Source organism: Apium graveolens, chromosome 1 (assembly GCF_009905375.1).
Source record: "Apium graveolens cultivar Ventura chromosome 1, ASM990537v1, whole genome shotgun sequence".
NCBI lineage: Eukaryota > Viridiplantae > Streptophyta > Magnoliopsida > Apiales > Apiaceae > Apium > Apium graveolens.
The window spans coordinates 141492745-141510456 of NC_133647.1; the positions used below are offsets into that span (position 1 = coordinate 141492745).

The 17712-nt window shown below is 36.3% G+C and overlaps 1 protein-coding gene across 1 annotated transcript; it reads right to left on the reverse strand.

Moving 5' to 3' along the window:
- Positions 1–1502: 1502 nt before the first annotated feature.
- LOC141707493 (uncharacterized) lies at positions 1503–2432 on the reverse strand. Its single transcript, XM_074510688.1, has one exon. It carries the CDS (start codon positions 2430–2432, stop codon positions 1503–1505), a length of 930 nt encoding a protein of 309 aa, XP_074366789.1.
- Positions 2433–17712: the final 15280 nt, after the last annotated feature.

Sequence of the window (17712 nt, forward strand, 5' to 3'; positions counted from 1 at the left end):
AAAACATCACCAGTTAATGGTTCCAAATATCTTATAATAGATGGAGAATCAAAACCAATATATATACCAATTCTTCTTTGAGGTCTCATTTATTTCTTTGTGGTGGTGATATAGGACATACACAGCACAACCAAATACTTTTAAATGAGATATATTAGGTATTTGACCATAACTAATTCTTGAGGGGATTGTTTCTGGTAAGCAGAAGGCCTTATTCTAATTATATTTGCAGCATGAAGTATTGCATGACCCCAAACAGATATAGGTAACTTTGCCCTTAGGAGTAAGGGACAGGCAATAAGTTGAAGTCTTTTAATTAAGAATTCTACTAAACCATTTTGTGTATGCACGTGAGCCGCCGGGTGTTCGACTGAGATTCCTACTGATATACAATATTTATTAAAAGTTGTAGATGTAAATCAGCAGTATTATCTAGTCGGATTGATTTAATGGGATGGTCAGGAATTGAGCTCAAAGTTTAATTATTTGGGCAAGTAATTTGGCAAAGGTGTATTTCGGGTTGTAAGTAGACATACATGAGACCATCGAGTTGACGCATCAATTAAAACCATAAAGTACCTAAATGGGCCAGAAATGGATGAATAGGACCACAAATGTCACCTTGAATTCTTTCTAAGAATTTCGGGGACTCGGTTTGAAGCTTAACTGGGGATGGTCGGACAATCAGTTTTCCTAAGGAACATGCTGAACAATGAAGTTCATCTTGGGATATTATCTTTTGAGTTTTAAGAGGATGTCCCACAGAATTTTCAACAATACGACGCATCATAGATACTCCTGGATGACCGGGTCTTTCGTGCCAAAGGGAAAGTAGTTTTGGGTCTATGACTTTGGGGATGTTGACACTATGAGATTCAAGAACTCGTATACTCGTAACATATAATCCTGAAGAAACCGAGTGGAATTTTTCTAGGACTCTTTTATTATCAATGGTTTTTGAGGTGATGAGAAGGTATTCTTTTTCATTCTCATTAGTAGTTTCAAGATGAAACCCGTTAAGATGGATATCTTTAAAACTCAGTAGGTTTTCTAGTTGACTTGCTACAGTTTAGAGCCTCTTGTATGTGTATGTGTGTCCTTATTTGGTAGAAGAAAACTAGCTTTCCCAAAACCTTCTATTATATTTGATGTACCCGATACCGTCCAGACATGTGAGTTGGTTTTAGTCAACTGTGAGAAGTATTTCTAACACTGTAAAATAGTGTGTGTGGTTGCACAGTCAACAATACATATATATTCCATCTCTATACATATATAAACGAAAAACATCTTTATTGAAAACACACCGAGGACATAGAACAACAACATTAAACAAGTACATAAAATGAGTACATAAGTAAAATACAAAGAAAATAAGTAAAGCAAGATAATACATATGAAGTCTAGTCGTCTAAACCATAATAAAGATTAGTACCAGTGTCTATTTCATTTGAGGCCTTATTGACTGGTTCATTAACTAGATTATAATTAGCGAAGTTGGTTTATACTCTTTTTCCATTATTCCTTTTGGATGACTCGTAGAGATCAACAAGATGTTTGGGTGTGCGACAAGTACGTTGCCAGTGCCCCTCAGATCCGTACCTATGACAGATGCCTCGGTTCTCTCTTTCTTGGGGTGCCTTTCTTTTATTTGGCACTTCACGTTGCCATTTCTGGTGGCCAGAGTTGTAACCATCACGTTGCCACTTCAGGTGGCCAGAATGATATTGATTGTGAAACTGACTACGAAAATTTCCACGTCCACGGTTTCGTCCATAACCCCGTCCTCCTCTATGCCCTTTCCCACGTTCATTCTTCATAAATGATGTGTTATGTACTTCAGGTAACTGGGCAGAGTCTGTGGGACGTATCTGATGATTTTTCAGTAGCAACTCATTATTCTTTTCAGCCACAAGAAGGAGAGATATCAGTTCGCCATATTTCTGAAAATTATGCTCCCTATATTGTTGAGCCAGAATCATAGTGTTGGGGTGAAAGGTTGAGAGGGTCTTTTCAATCATTTCAGCATCAGTAATATTTTCACCACAAAAAATTAATTTTGAGCTTATCTTGAAAAGAGCAGAATTATATTCAGCTACAGATTTGAAATCTTGTAACCTCAAATTGATCCAGTCATATCGAGCAGATTGCAAGTGAACAAGTTTCTGTTGATCAAATCTATCCTTGAGATTATTCCAAAGGGTGAGTGGATTTTTGATAGTGAGGTATTCAGATTTTAGATATTCGTGGATCTGATGCCTAAGAAAGATAATCGCTTTTGCATTTTGTTCAACATTTGGGATTTTTTCCGGGTCAATAGTATCTTTTAGGCCATTAGCACTAAGGTGTAATTCCGCATCAAGGACCCATGACAAATAATTATTCCCCGAAACATCCAAGGCAACAAACTCCAATTTTGCAAGATTCGCCATTCTGAATAAATTTTAAATAAGATATAATATGTCACATAATATTTAAATAGGCAAGTTGAAATAATAACTTTATACAAAAGTTACGATGGCATAGCCGGCCAGAAAACTTTTGATTATTACTTGACGGCAGCGCCATCTTTATAGATTTCAATCAGTAACATAAATATGTAATAATATTTAGAAGAAAATGAGGAAAAGAAAACGTACCTCTTTTATGAAATAGTTTTTGTTGATAGGGACTCGTGGGTCAGAATAAGTCTTAGCTCTTTCGAGAATAAAGCTTCAGCTGGCAGAGACTCGTGCTGATAACGTGTTATAAACCTTTGTTATAAACCTTGACTGAAAATATTAGTTATGTTTAATGTAGAGGAAGTATAGGAGAATAAAAGATGGAGAGAACGTTGTTTTCATTTTATTAGTTAAATGAGCTATTTATAGTAGTTGGTTTACATTTTATTAGCTAAATGAACTATTTATAGTAGTTGGTTTACAAGGCTTACTAAGTAAGCTATTCAAGTCTTCTTCATTAAGTATTACAAAACTTCCTCAATAAGCTTTACAAGTCTTCCTCGATAAGCTTTACAAGTCTTCCTCGGTAAGATTTGAGAGACTTCCTCGATACGCTTTGACAATCACTTTATTTTTATTCAAATATTTTAACAAATTCATCTTTCTATGAATTATACATGTTTTGTGAAGAAACCCGTCTTAGTTTAGAATACTCATTGAGTCTGAATGTGTTAGATATATTTGATAATGTCATGTCTAATATGATTTATGTTTAGTTTTCAGATCTTACTTAAACAGGACAAATCAGTACTTAACTGGAAATCAGCACTTATACTGAAGTCAGAACTTAAGTTGTCAGAACTTAAGTTATCAGGAGATATTAATCAGGAGATATTAATCAGGAGATAATATCAGTACTTGAGGAGACTTTCAGATAAGGAAGGCGACTGATTGAAAAGAAAGAAGATCAAGACAAACACAAGAAGAGATATGCATGAAGAAGGAATTCTATGAAGAATAGAATACTTGGAAGAAAAGATAACTAGTTGATATATTTTAGGAAGCAGAATTATATTCCATATCAATTAGAGATTATCTTGTAACTGTGTAGTATATAAACACAGACATAGGGTTTACACTAGATGTGTTATCCTAATCGAAGTTATTATTTATTGTAACCCTAGCAGCTCTCGTGATATTTTGTTCATCACTGAGAGAGGACAGTTCCATATTGTAACAGAGTTTAATAAATTTTGTTTTCTATTACTTGTGTTCTTTAATTCGATTTGATTGTGATAAACACTGTATTCAACCCCCTTCTACAGTGTGTGTGACCTAACAAGTGGTATCAGAGCAGATCTGTTAACACACAAACAGTTTAAGATCCAAAAACAATCATGTCTAAAGAAGAACAAACTCCAATCAAGCCCACCAAAACTGAAGAACCTCCAAAGACTCAAATCCATAGTCGATATGAGACTATTCGAGTTCCCATACTGAAACCATCTGAATATCCCATATGGAAGCTGAGGATGTCTATGTTTCTGGAAGCCACTGATCCAGAATACCTTGACAGAATCAATGAAGGACCACACAAGCCAACCAAACTCTCTGTGGTAGTTGCAGGTGAACCAGCAAAGTCTGTACCAAAGGAGAAGAGTGATTACACTGCTGAAGATATCTCATCAATTGCTAAGGATGCTAAGGTACGACACTTGCTGCATAGTGCCATTGATAATGTAATGTCAAATAGGATAATTAACTGCAAGACTGCAAAGTAGATATGGGAGGCCTTGGAGATAAGATGCCAGGGAACTGATTCAATTAAGAAAAACAGGAAGACAATACTCACTCAAGAGTATGAACACTTTGACTCAAAGTCTGATGAGTCATTAACTGGTTTATATGACAGATTTGTCAAACTCTTGAATGATTTGTCACTAGTTAATAAGGAATATGATCTTAAAGATTCAAATCTTAAATTCCTGTTAGCTCTTCCTAAAAGTTGGGATTTGAAGGCCACAGCTATAAGAGACAACTATAATCTTGAAGAAACAACTCTTGATGAAATCTATGGGATGCTTAAGACTCATGAACTTGAGATGGAACAAAGAAGCAAGAGGAAAGGAGGAAAGTCAAGGACAGTTGCTCTTAAGGCTGAGGAGGAATCCCCCAAAGCAGCTACCTCAAGGAAAGGCAAGGGAAAAGCTCGCATCACAAAGTCTGATACTGAGTCATCAAGTTCTGATAGTGATGATGACTCAGAAACTGAAAGCTTACCTGAGATGGATGCTGATGAAGAGATGATGAAGCTGTGTGCTCTTATGGTGAAAGGAATCACAAGGATTGCATAAAGAAAATTCAGGAAGGGAAAGAAATTTTCCAGGAAAGGTGCAAGTTCTGATAAGAAGAGTTTCAGAAAATCTGAAGGCAAAGGAGGAAAGTCTGACAAAGGAGATTACTCAAATGTCAAATGCTATAATTGTGGTGAGAAAGGCCACATATCTCCTAATTTCAAGAAAGTGAAGAGTGACAAAGGCAAGGCTCTTGTCACAAAGAAGAAAAGCTGGACATACACTTCAGATTCTGAAAGTGATGAGAACTATGCCTTGATGGCAAATGCTAATAGCAATTCTGATGCTGCTGAGTTAAAGGTACCTCAAACTACTTATGCCTTTCATACTGATGATATTAATGAGTTGAGAAGATATCTTAAAACCATGTTCATTAGTTATAGAGATCAAACTTTAACATGTGAAAGATTAACTTCTGAAAATCTTGCTTATAAAAAGAGGAATGATTATTTAGAAATAGAGTTAGTCATGTTCCATCAAACTCAGAAAGTTAGAGATGATGCTTTCTATGTTAGGGATGAAGTACTTAAAATGAATGAATCTCTAAAAACTGAGTTAGAAAAGGAATGAGAGATTATCAGGACTTGGACTAACTCTGGCAGAACAACTCAAAATTTATTAAGTAGTAGAAACTGGAAAGAAGGATTAGGTTATGGAGATGATAAGAATGATAAGGGAACTGTAGAGATTGAGCCTATAGTTGTTAAACAAAAGCCAAAGGTAAATCCTGTTAAGTTTATAACTGTAATGTCTGATAATGATAAATCAGAAGTTAAAGAGAAATTAACTTCTGACAAACCAAAACAGGGTAAGCCAACTGAAGTAAACATAGGCTTAATGACAAAGAAGCAGCTTAAGCATAAGCTGAAAGATGTTAAGAATGTAAACAAGGTAAAGTCACCTAGGAAAAATATGAATGGAAAGGAAGGTGTAAATAAAAGTAACAATTATAAGCCTGTTCCTAATGCTCCTAGAAAAACATTTCATAAATGTGGAAATTCTAACCATCTGGCTTCTTTTTGCAGGAAGAATAAGAACATAAACTCCTTACCTTCAAAGTCAGGAGTTAAGAGTCAGTCTGTTAGATATAGGCCACAAAAACCTTGTTTTTATTGTGGTAGTTTATGGCATTCCATTTATACTTGTAAGGAATATCATAGTTTGTATTATGATTATTATCAAATAAACCTTCTTTAAAGAAAGTTAGCATTGTTCCTTCTAGTGTAAGTTCTGATGCAAAGTATGATATTATAAATGCTGATAAGAAAACTGTTAACATAAATTCTGATGCTAAATCCGCTGCAAATGTTAACCAACTTAATAAGGCCACAGGATCCAAGCAAGTCTGGGTCCTTAAAACTAATCACTAGTGGTCTTTGTGATTGCGGGGCAACAGGAAAAATGTCCTAGTTCTGGACAGTGGATGTTCAAGACATATGACTGGAAATAAAGCCCTGCTATCAGACTCTGTGGAGAAAGCTGGCCCAAGTATTTTTTATGGAGATGGCAAATGGGAAAAACACTGGGATATGGCATGTTAGGTCATACACACACTGTAGAGGGGGTGAATACAGTGTATAGTACACTTAAATCGAACTTTAAGAACTTAAGTAACAGAAAACAAACTTTATTGAAATAATAAACTCTGTTACAGTATGGAACTGTTACCTCTCAGTGATGAACAAATATCACGAGAGCTGCTAGGGTTACAATGAATAATATTTTCTAATAATGATAACACTTATAGTGTAAACCCTATGTCTATGTTTATATACTACACAGTTACAAGATAATCGCTAATTGATATGGAATATAATTCTGCTTCCTAAAATATATCAATCAGATATCTTTTCTTCCAAGTATTCCATTCTTCACGGAATTCCTTCTTCATGCATATCTCTTCTTATGTTTATCTCGATCTTCTTTCCTTTAATCAGCTATTGTCCTTATCTGATTATCCTTCAGCACTTAAGTTCTGATATCTATCTTCTGATGATTATCTCCTGATAATATAAGTACTGATATCCTTAAGTCCTGACTTCCAGTATAAGTACTGATCAACAGTTAAGTACTGATTTATCCTGTTCACATAAGATCTGAAAGCTAAACATAAAATATATTAGCCATGACATTATCAAATATATCTAACAATCTCCCCCAACTTGTAAATTAACAAAATATACAAGTTTAACAGATATTTGATGATGTCAAAACATTAAGTACAAATGCATGAGAAATAGACTAGATAACTACAACTTACAGTCCTTAAAGTTTTTACCAATTTCAACTTCTGATAACAACTTCAATCTGTATAAATATCAGAATTTAAGCAGTTGTAGATCTTCAACTTGGCTTCTTCATTTTCTGATCTCTCTGATGTCAGGAGTTGTTCTGAGATAGTTCTTCAACAAACATTTCTCAGCATATCTTAGTTCATCAATCATTCTCCTTTTAACACCTTTAAGCTCTGCAGTATCTTCACCAGTTTGAAAGATTGCAGCTCTGAGATTATTAATCTTTGCTTTTTCTCAACTCCTGATCTAGTCTTATGACATAAGCTTTGTCAGACTCAAGATTGAATTCAAGTCCCTTAATACCAAGATACGTTCTGATCTGTGCAGTATTAGGCTTCATATCAACAATATCACCATTGTGATCTCTGTACTTTGGAACATATATGCTGTCAGACTTAACAGAATAAAGCCTTTTCTGTCTCTGAATCTGTTCTTTTAAGTAGTTTGCAGCAGTCTCTGTTATTCTGTCATCCACTTGAAGTAAGAAAAGTACATGCTCCAATTCTTCAAAATACTTCAAAGGAATGACATTTTGTCTTATATGATAAACCCTACCATCTGTCATGAAATACAACATGATGTATTCTTTCAAGTAGGTATGGTAAACCATCTGTACAGATTCCAGTTGATTCAATCTCTCAGGAGTTGCTCCAATACCTGGTTCACTCAAGGAAGTTGGATCATTGGTAGTGTTGTGTACTCTTCTTTCATCAGCACTTCCTAATCCAGTTTTATCTCTAGCTTCCTTTCCAGTAACTACTCTTGCTTCAAAACCACTTGCAGTAGTCTTCAAAGATTGAGTCTGTTTTGCTTTAGTGAATCCTGGTAGGAGTGTCTTTGATCTATTTTTTGATATCAAGTTAACTTGAGCTCTGTCAGAGGTTACTTGCTTCTTCTGAATATCAGAACTTACAATTTCTTGACTCTGAACAACTTGAGCCATGTCAGAGGTTGTTTTAAGAACTTTTCTTGAAGTCAGAGCAAGATCATCTTTTCCATCAGTAATTTTTTCTTCCTCAGGAGGTACATAAGCCTTGATAGGTTCACCAACCTTTTCTTTACCCTTGGATCTTGGATCTATCTGTGGTTGTGATCTAGCCAATATTGCTTCAGTATGTGTCCTTTATTTGATCACAATGCCTTTAAGTTTTGGAAGTAACTTTTTACCAGAAGCTTCAGATTTAGATGTGACTTTCTCTGATTTAAGTCTGGCTTCTTCTTCCTTTAGACTTTCCAAGTCCATCCCTGGATTTTCTTGAAGAAATAACTGTCTTAACATTTCCTCATCAAGATCTAGAAGTTCATCAGAACTTATCCTTTTACCAGCAGCAGAACTTATTCTTTTCCCAGTATCAGAACTTGTTCTGTGACTAGCTTGTCTTGATGTAAACCTTCTACCTTGACTATGACCACTACCCATTCCAGAGTTTCCTTGGTCATCTTTTCCATCATCCTTTCCTTGCAGTGTCTTGTTGGTTTTGCATTTGGACTTAATTACCTTCTCCCCCTTTTTGGCATCAGCAGGTAATAAAAGAGAGATAAGTAGTTCCACTGAGGTCTGGATTTCAGTAAGTTGCGATTGCTGAGAAGCTTGATTTGTCAGAATTTGATCAATCTGAGCTTGTTGTTTTTCTTGAGTTTTCTCAATATAAGCAATCCTGTCAATGGTAGGTTGAAAGAACTTTTTCTTATCAATTTTCCAAACTTGTTCCTATTTGATAAAGTTCTCCTGAATCTTGTGTAGCTCTGCATGAGTATTGGAATGAAGACCTTGTAGATGTTTAGTACTCAATGCAGTGACTCTAAGCTGGGTTTTAAAATCATCAGAATTTAACATTTCATCAGCTTTAGTCAAGTGCTCAGCAAGATGTAAAGCATTTGGAACACATGAAACTGAGTTCCATTCCTTAGTCCACTCCTGACCTGCAGGAGTTTCACTCCAAGGCACTGGTGCATCCCTGATAACAAACTCCTTTACCAGTTCAGACTTAGGAAGAGTCGGTGGAGGAGTATGTCCTGAAGGACCTGCTTCATCAGCATCTACAGTTGTAGCAGCTTCACCAGTATCTCCAACATTTGCAGCATCAGAACTTAAAGAATCAGTATCTTCTGATAAGACAATCAGTGTGAGTAGCAATGGAGGCTTCAGCATCCTCTAATTGCTGATCTGATACTAAGTTCTGATCAACAGCCATATCCTGATGCTCACCTAAAATCTGATCATCAGCATCTTGATGCAGAGAAGGTGTTGTTGATAACTCTGGAGTTTGAACAGCATCAGTAACAGGTGTTGTGGAAGGATTATTTGCTGTTGGAGCTTCTAAGAAAAGTATTGTAGGCACAACCAGGTTCTGAATATCAATTTCAGCACTTGTGCCTGGATCAACAAGAGACACAGATGGTGAGTTAGCCTTGTCAGATACTGCTTCCTGAGATGGAGTGCATGGAGAAGAAGTGACTGGAGCAAATTCCTTGTCTTGTGAGATCAGAGATTCCTGATCCCCTTCCTTAGCTGCTTCCTCCTCATCATCTAAAACTGGCCTTTGTGCCCTCTGTTTCTTGTACTTCCTTGTTGATTTGGATTCCTTGGGAGTTTCAGGAACTATCATACGTCTAAGCCTCTTGAGAAGCCTAGAACCCCCAATTTCAGAATCCTTCTGAGAAGTTGCTTTCTCAACTTCAACCACCACAGGTTCTGAAGAAGGAATCTGTTCCTCAGAATCTGATTCAAAATTTAAACCGTTAGCACTGATTGAATTATTTTTCACTGCAACATTAATATTCTGAAAATAAATCATGTTAAAAATGACCGAGATAATTTCGATGAATAAGTGCTGACAGAGAATCAGAACTTAAATAAAAACAAAATTTAAATGGTCATCAGAATATCAATCAGGATTTATCAATACAAGATAAAATAACTCAGAGACAAAATCTTGAAGTAAAAACAATTTTCATTAATATATCAAGTCAATACATTTATGAAATAGAAATTACATCAATACGTATACAAGATTTTCCCTAAGCTTCTAATCCTAACATCAACAGCTTTAGTCCTAGCTAAGAAGCCTGACAAAGCTGAGGATGAAGAAGAACAGGAAGAAGACAAGATTAAGTCATCTTCCTCTTCCTATCTTCGACGAACAAGATGGCGAGTCGTATGATTCGCTCTTGCTGACGGATAGCTTCCCGCCTTTCCTCCTCCAATCGCTCCAGATGGCGATGGTAATCCATATAGAAGAATAGAAGATGAGTTAGCACCTCCTGTGGGACAGAATCCCAGATCTCCTCAGGAATGGCTGTTACATGCCACTCCTGCTGCCACTCGGCACAACTTAGCTCCATAGTGAAGGTTTGGTTGTTCAAAAACATATTGTAGCGAACCATTATGTTTTTGATAGAAGAAGGAGGATAAGTGTGTGAGAAGAATGTGATGGAAAGACTGATGTGAAGTGGTTGCTTATATAGGCAAGAGAATGCCAAGAGACGCAAAGATATTTAATGCTGACAGGTAGAATTAATTCTACCTCGTCTCCCTAGAGTTTGAAAAAGAATAACAGTCATTGGAAAGGGGAATCATGGTCTAGACCGCACAAGACACAAGAAACAGTGGACTGTTCAAGTACAAATACCATTAATCCTTAGCATAGTGATTATTAATCTTCCACTTCAACATATTCGAGTTCGAACTGAGACTGTTATCAAATTTTATTCACAGATAAGCCAAGTAAAGGATTAGACTGAGAAATCAGAACTTAGACCTATACCAGAACTTAACAGTCATCAGAACATAATTTCTTAACTCGAAAAAGGAATGCCCATCTTAGTAAATACTCATACAAGTTCTGAGTTATGGACGTCAGAACTTAATCATCAGGACGTGTAACGTAGAACTTGTCCTCAGAATTTGTGCAATAATGACACAATGACTGTTTATCTAAAATAAAATAGACCACCACAGAAATTTTCATCATTCAGATGGAGTGATTAGTGTGTGCATTAAGCTAAAAACAGACAAAGAGTAAAGTCTGATTTACTTCAGTACATCTTAGAAATAAGGCATAACTAAAATTTTGCTAAAGATCTGTCATTGTCCTGAAACCTACTGATGAATGAGTTCATGCTAGAGTCCATCTCAACTGTTTTGTGCTAATTTTATGCATCTTTTGCAATTCTGTTTTACAGTGGCTTCTCAGTGTAAGTGAGTCACGACTGTTTATCAGAATTTATGCTATTTTCAGAGTATTTCTCCAATAATCATAGAGTGTGAAAAGTCACCAAGAAAATATTTTGCTTTTCTGATGCATATTTACTTAATACCAGCAATGCACTTGGGTCGTCCCTTCCACATTTTTACTCTAGATCTTAAAGGAGTACCTGATTTTAATCTTTGATCTTTTTGCTTTTTCTTTTGATAAGAGAGGTTTATCAGCACTTAGTACATTCAGCAGTTTTACTAGTATCAGAACTTAACAGATGAGTAGCATTATTCTAATTTGTGACTTAGTAATAAGATATACAAAGTAAACTTAACTAAGCTCAGTTATCAGAATTTGCTAGTGTCATAAGATTTCCACTGAAATAATTACTTCTTCCATGGAATCATTTGTTTATTGAAGACTACTAGGTCAGTATCTAGCACAGTTATCCTCATAGGAATGAATAGGTACTAGAACAAACATATCACTTATCATAGTTTAGAAACATATATCAGACAACAGTCAGTACTTAAAGACATTTATCAATTAAGCACAGAATATACAATGAGATTAATTTTGTAAATACTGAGCATAAAGTCTAATTCATAGAACAAGTCTAAGCAGATTTAGAGAAAGAACCTGAAACCATTCCAAGTTCATTTACCAATCTTGTAAAAGTAGCTTCACATAATGATTTTGTGAAGATATCTGCCAATTGTTGATCTGTGGGAACAAAATGCAATTCCACTGTACCTTCATCCACATGTTCCTTGATGAAGTGGTACCTGATGCTGATGTGCTTTGTCATTGAGTGTTAAACTGGATTACCTGTCATAGCAATAGCACTTTGATTATCACAGTAAATAGGGATTTTGAAATATGTTAACCCATAATCCAGTAACTGATTCTTCATCCAAAGAATCTGTGCACAATAGCTTCCTGCAGCAATATACTCTGCTTCTGCAGTTGATGTGGAAATTGACTTTTGTTTCTTGTTGTACCAAGAAACCAATCTGCCTCCAAGAAATTGGCAGCTTCCACTTGTGCTTTTCCTGTCAATTTTACAACCTGCAAAATCTGCATCTGAGTAACCTATTAGTTTAAAATCTGATTCTCTAGGATACCATAATCCCAGAGCAGCTGTTCCTTTAAGATACTTAAAGATTCTTTTTACAGCTGTTAAGTGAGGTTCTCTTGGATCTGCTTGAAATCTTGCACAAAGACAGGTAGCATACATGATATCAGGTCTACTAGCAGTTAGATAGAGTAGAGAGCCAATCATACCTCTGTAGTCAGTAATATCTACTGATTTACTGGTATCATTATCCAGTTTTGTTGCAGTGGCCATTGGAGTGGATGCACTTGAACAATCTTGCATTCCAAATTTCTTTAGCAAGTTTCTGGTGTACTTGGTTTGACAAATAAAAGTGCCTTCCTCATTCTGCTTGACTTGAAGGCCCAGAAAATAGCTAAGTTCCCCCATCATACTCATCTGATATCTTGACTGCATTAGTTTGGCAAACTTCTTGCAAAGTTTGTCATTTGTAGATCCAAAGATGATATCATCAACATAAATTTGGACCAGAAGTAAGTCCTTTCCATGGTTGAGGTAGAACAGTGTTTTGTCTATTGTCCCTCTGTGGAATCCACTTTCCAGAAGAAACTGAGCTAAAGTCTCATACCATGCTCTAGGAGCTTGCTTAAGTCCATAAAGTGCTTTGTCAAGTCTGTAGACATAGTCTGGATGTTTGGAATCTACAAAACCTGGAGGTTGTTCAACATATACCTCTTCCTCCAATTCTCCATTGAGAAAAGCACTTTTCACATCCATTTGAAAGACAGTAAACTTTTTGTGAGCAGCATAAGCCAAAAATATCCTTATGGCTTCTAACCTAGCAACTGGTGCAAATGTTTCATCATAATCAATTCCCTCATGTTGAGAATATCCTTTTGCAACCAGCCTTGCCTTATTCCTTGTAATTATGCCATCACTGTCAGTTTTGTTTCTGAATACCCACTTTGTACCAACAACAGATCTATTCTTTGGTCTTGGTACTAGGGTCCAGACTTTGTTTCTTTCAAATTCATTCAACTCTTCCTGCATTGCTTGCACCCAATCAGCATCTTGAAGAGCTTCTTCCACTTTCTTTGGCTCAGTCTGAGAGAGAAAAGAATTGTAAAGACACTCATTTGAAGTACCTGTTCTAGTTCTGACACCTGCATCAGGATTTCCAATTATCAAATCAGGTGTATGTGATTTTGTCCACTTCCTTGCAGATGGAAGGTTTTCTCTAGAACTGGATGCTCCCTCATGATCCATGTTATCTTCATTTTCATTTTCTGATGCTCCCCCTGAAACTATGCTCTCTGAGTTGGATTCTTCAGTATTTAGATTTTCAGCACTATCAGAACTTGGCTTATCAGAACTTGATGAATCAGAACTTGAAGAGCCAGATGCATGTTCGGATGTTTCTTGAGATGTGGTAGGATCTTGAGTATGCTCCCCCTGCATAGGTGCATCTTCCTTTAACGTAGTCACCACAGTTTCAATAACATCAGAGTTTAATCCATCAGAGTTTGCAGTATCAGGACTTAGACTGTCAGGATTTTCAGTATCAGAATATGAGTCTTCATTTTCAAATCTCAGCTGATCATGGTCAATGAAATCTTTAAGACCAGTGATCTTCTTGTCATCAAAAGAGACATTGATAGATTCCATGACCACTTTTGTTCTCAAATTATAGACTCTGAAGGCTTTTGTGGAAAGTGGATATCCAACAAAGATTCCTTCATCAGCTTTTAGATCAAACTTTGATAGCTGTTCAGGATGAGTCTTGAGAACAAAACACTTGCATCCAAATACATGAAAATATTTCAGATTTGGCTTCTTTTTCTTCACCATCTCATATGGTGTTTTTCCATGCTTGTTAATGAGTGTTGCATTTTGAGTAAAACAAGCAGTCTGCACAGCTTCAGCCCAGAAATAGGTTGGAAGCTTTACTTCTTCAAGCATTGTACGTGCAGCTTCAATGAGAGTTCTATTCTTCCTTTCAACAACTCCATTTTGCTGTGGAGTTCCAGGAGCAGAAAATTCCTGCTTTATTCCATGGCTTTTGCAGAACTCTTCCATTATCAAATTCTTAAACTCAGTGCCATTATCACTCCTTAAAATTTTCACAGAATCTTTGACCATTTTATCCAGCTGTTTGACATGATCAATCAAGATAGATGCAGTTTCATTTTTTGTGTGCAAGAAATACACCCATGTGTATCTGGTGAACTCATCCACTATGACCAACGCATACTTCTTCTTTGCAATAGACATGACATTTACTGGACCAAATAGATCAACATGTATAAGATGATAAGGCTCAAGAATTGATAAATCAGTCTTGCTCTTGAATGAAGATTTTCTTTGTTTGGCTTTTTGACATGAATCACAAAGACCATCAGGAGCAAATACTGTGTTTGGCAATCCTCTCACAAGATCTTTCTTGACCAGTTCATTTATATTGTTGAAATTTAAATGAGAGAGTTTCTTATGCCAATTCCAGCTTTCTTCAATTGATGCTCTACTTATCAGACAGATTGCAGAACCATCAGTACTTGTTGAAAGCTTAGCTTCATAAATGTTACCACGTCTGTATCCTTTCAGAGCAACTTTGCCTTTAGATTTACTCACAATTTCACAGTGTTCTTCAAAGAAATCAACATGATAACCTCTGTCACAGATTTGACTTATACTCAGTAGGTTGTGTTTAAGTCCTGAGACCAGAGCTACTTGTTTAATTATGACATTTCCAAGATTGATATTGCCATATCCCAATGTTTTTCCAATGATGCCATCTCCATAAGAAACACTTGGGCCAGCTTTCTCCACAAAGTCTGATAGTAGGGCCTTATTTCCAGTCATATGTCCTGAACATCCACTGTCCAGAACTAGAATATTTTTCCTGTTGCCCTGCAATCACAAAGACCACTAATTATTAGTTTTAAGGACCCAGACTTGATTGGATCCTTTGGCCTTATTAAGTTTGTTAACATTTACAGCGGATTTAGCATCAGAGTTTATGTTAACATTTTTCTTATCAGAATTTACACTATCAGACTTTGAATCAGAACTTACACTAGAAGGAACAATGGAAACTTTCTTCAAAGAAGGTTTTATTTGATAATAATCATAGTACAAACTATGATATTCCTTACAAGTATAAATGGAATGCCATAAACTACCACAATGAAAACAAGGATTTTGTGGTTTGTATCTAACAGACTGACTCTTAACTCCTGATTTTGAAGGTAAGGAGTTAATATTCTTATTCTTCCTGCAAAAAGAAGCCATATTGTTAGAACTTCCACAGTTATGACATGTTTTCCTAGGAGCATCAGGAACAGGTTTATAATCATTGCTTTTATTCACACCTTCCTTTCCATTCCTATTTTTCCTAGGTGATTTTACCTTGTTTGCATTCTTGACATCTTTCAGCTTATGCTTAAACTGCTTCTTTGTCATTAAGCCTATGTTCACTTCAGCTGTCTTTTCCTGTTTTAGTTTGTCAGAAGTTAATTCCTCTTTATCTTCTAATTTCTCATTTTCAGACTTTACAGTTACAAACTTAATAGGTTTAAACTTTGGCTTTTGCTTAACAACAGACTTAATTTCTTCAGTTCCTTTATCATTCTTATCTTCTTCATAACCTAAGCCCTCTTTTCAGTTTCCACTACTTAGCAAATTTTGAGTTATTTTGCCAGAGTTAGTCCAATTCCTGATAATCTCTCTTTCCTTTTCTAACTCAGTTTTTAGAGATTCATTTAATTTTAGCACTTCATTCCTAACATAAAAAGCATCATCTCTATCCTTCTGAGTTTGATGGAACATGACTAACTCTTTTTCTAATAAATCATTCCTTTTCTTAAATGCAAGATTTTCAGAAGTTAATCTTTCACATGTTAAAGTTTGGTCTCTATAGCTAACAAACATGGTTTTAAGATATCTTCTCAACTCATTAATATCATCAGTATGAAAAGCATAAGTAGTCTGAGGTACCGTTGTTTCAGCAGCTTCAGAACTGCTCTCAGCACTTGTTTTATCAGCATTTGCCATCAATGCATAGTTCTCCTCACTTTCAGAGTCTGAGGTGTCTGTCCAGCTTTTCTGTTTTGTGACAAGAGCCTTGCCTTTGTCACCCTTTACCTTCTTGCAGTCAGGAGATATGTGGCCTTTCTCACCACAGTTATAGCATTTAACATTGGTGTAATCTCCTCTGTCAGACTTTCCTCCTCTGCCTTCAGATCTTCTGAAATTCTTCTTATCAGAACTTATGCTTTTCCTGGAAAACTTATTTCCCTTCCTGAACTTCCTGTATGCAATCTTTGTGATTCCTTTCACCATAAGAGCACACAGCTTCATCATCTCCTCATCAGCATCAGTCTCAGGCAAGCTTTCAGAATCTGAGTCATCATCACTCTCAGCACTTGATGACTCAGTATCAGACTTTATGAAAAGAGCTTTACCCTTGTCTTTCTTTGAGGAAGCTGCTTTGGGGAATTCTTCTTCAGCCTTAAGAGCAACTGTCCTTGACTTTCCTCCTTTCCTCTTGCTTCTTTGTTCCATCTCCAGCTCATGAGTCTTGAGCATTCCATAGATTTCGTCAAGAGTTATTTCATCAAGATTGTAGTTGTCTATTATTGTCGTTGCCTTCAAATCCCAGCATTCAGGAAGAGCTAACAGGAATTTAAGGTTTGAATCTTCAAGATCATACTCTTTATCAACCAATGACAAATCATTCAAAAGTTTGACAAATCTATCATATAAATCATTCAATGACTCATTAGTCTTTGAGTCAAAGTGTTCATACTCTTGAGTGAGTATTGTCTTCCTGTTCTTCTTAATTGTGTCAGTTCCCTGACACCTTGTTTCCAGAGCATCCCATATCTCCTTAGCAGTCTTGCAGTTGATTACCCTGTTTGACATTACATTATCAATGACACTATGCAGTAAGTGTCGTACCTTAGCATCCTTAGCAATTGATGCTATGTCCTCAGCAGTATAATCACTCTTCTCCTTTGGTACGGTCTTTGCTGCTTCACCTGCAACTGCAACAGCGAGTTTAGTTGGTTTGTGAGGACCTTCCTTGATTCTATCCAGGTATTATGGATCTGTTGCTTCCAGGAACATGGTCATCCTTACCTTCCATATGGGATATTCAGATGGTCTCAGTATGGGGACTCTGATGGTCTCATACCGACTCTGAATTTGTGTCTTTGGTGGTTCCTCAGTTGTGGTAGGCTTAGTTGGAGTTTCTGTGTCCGACATGATTGTGTTTGGATCTTTAACTGTATGTAAGTTAATAGATAGGCTCTGATACCAATTGTTAGGTCACACACACACTGTAGAGGGGGTGAATACAGTGTATAGTACACT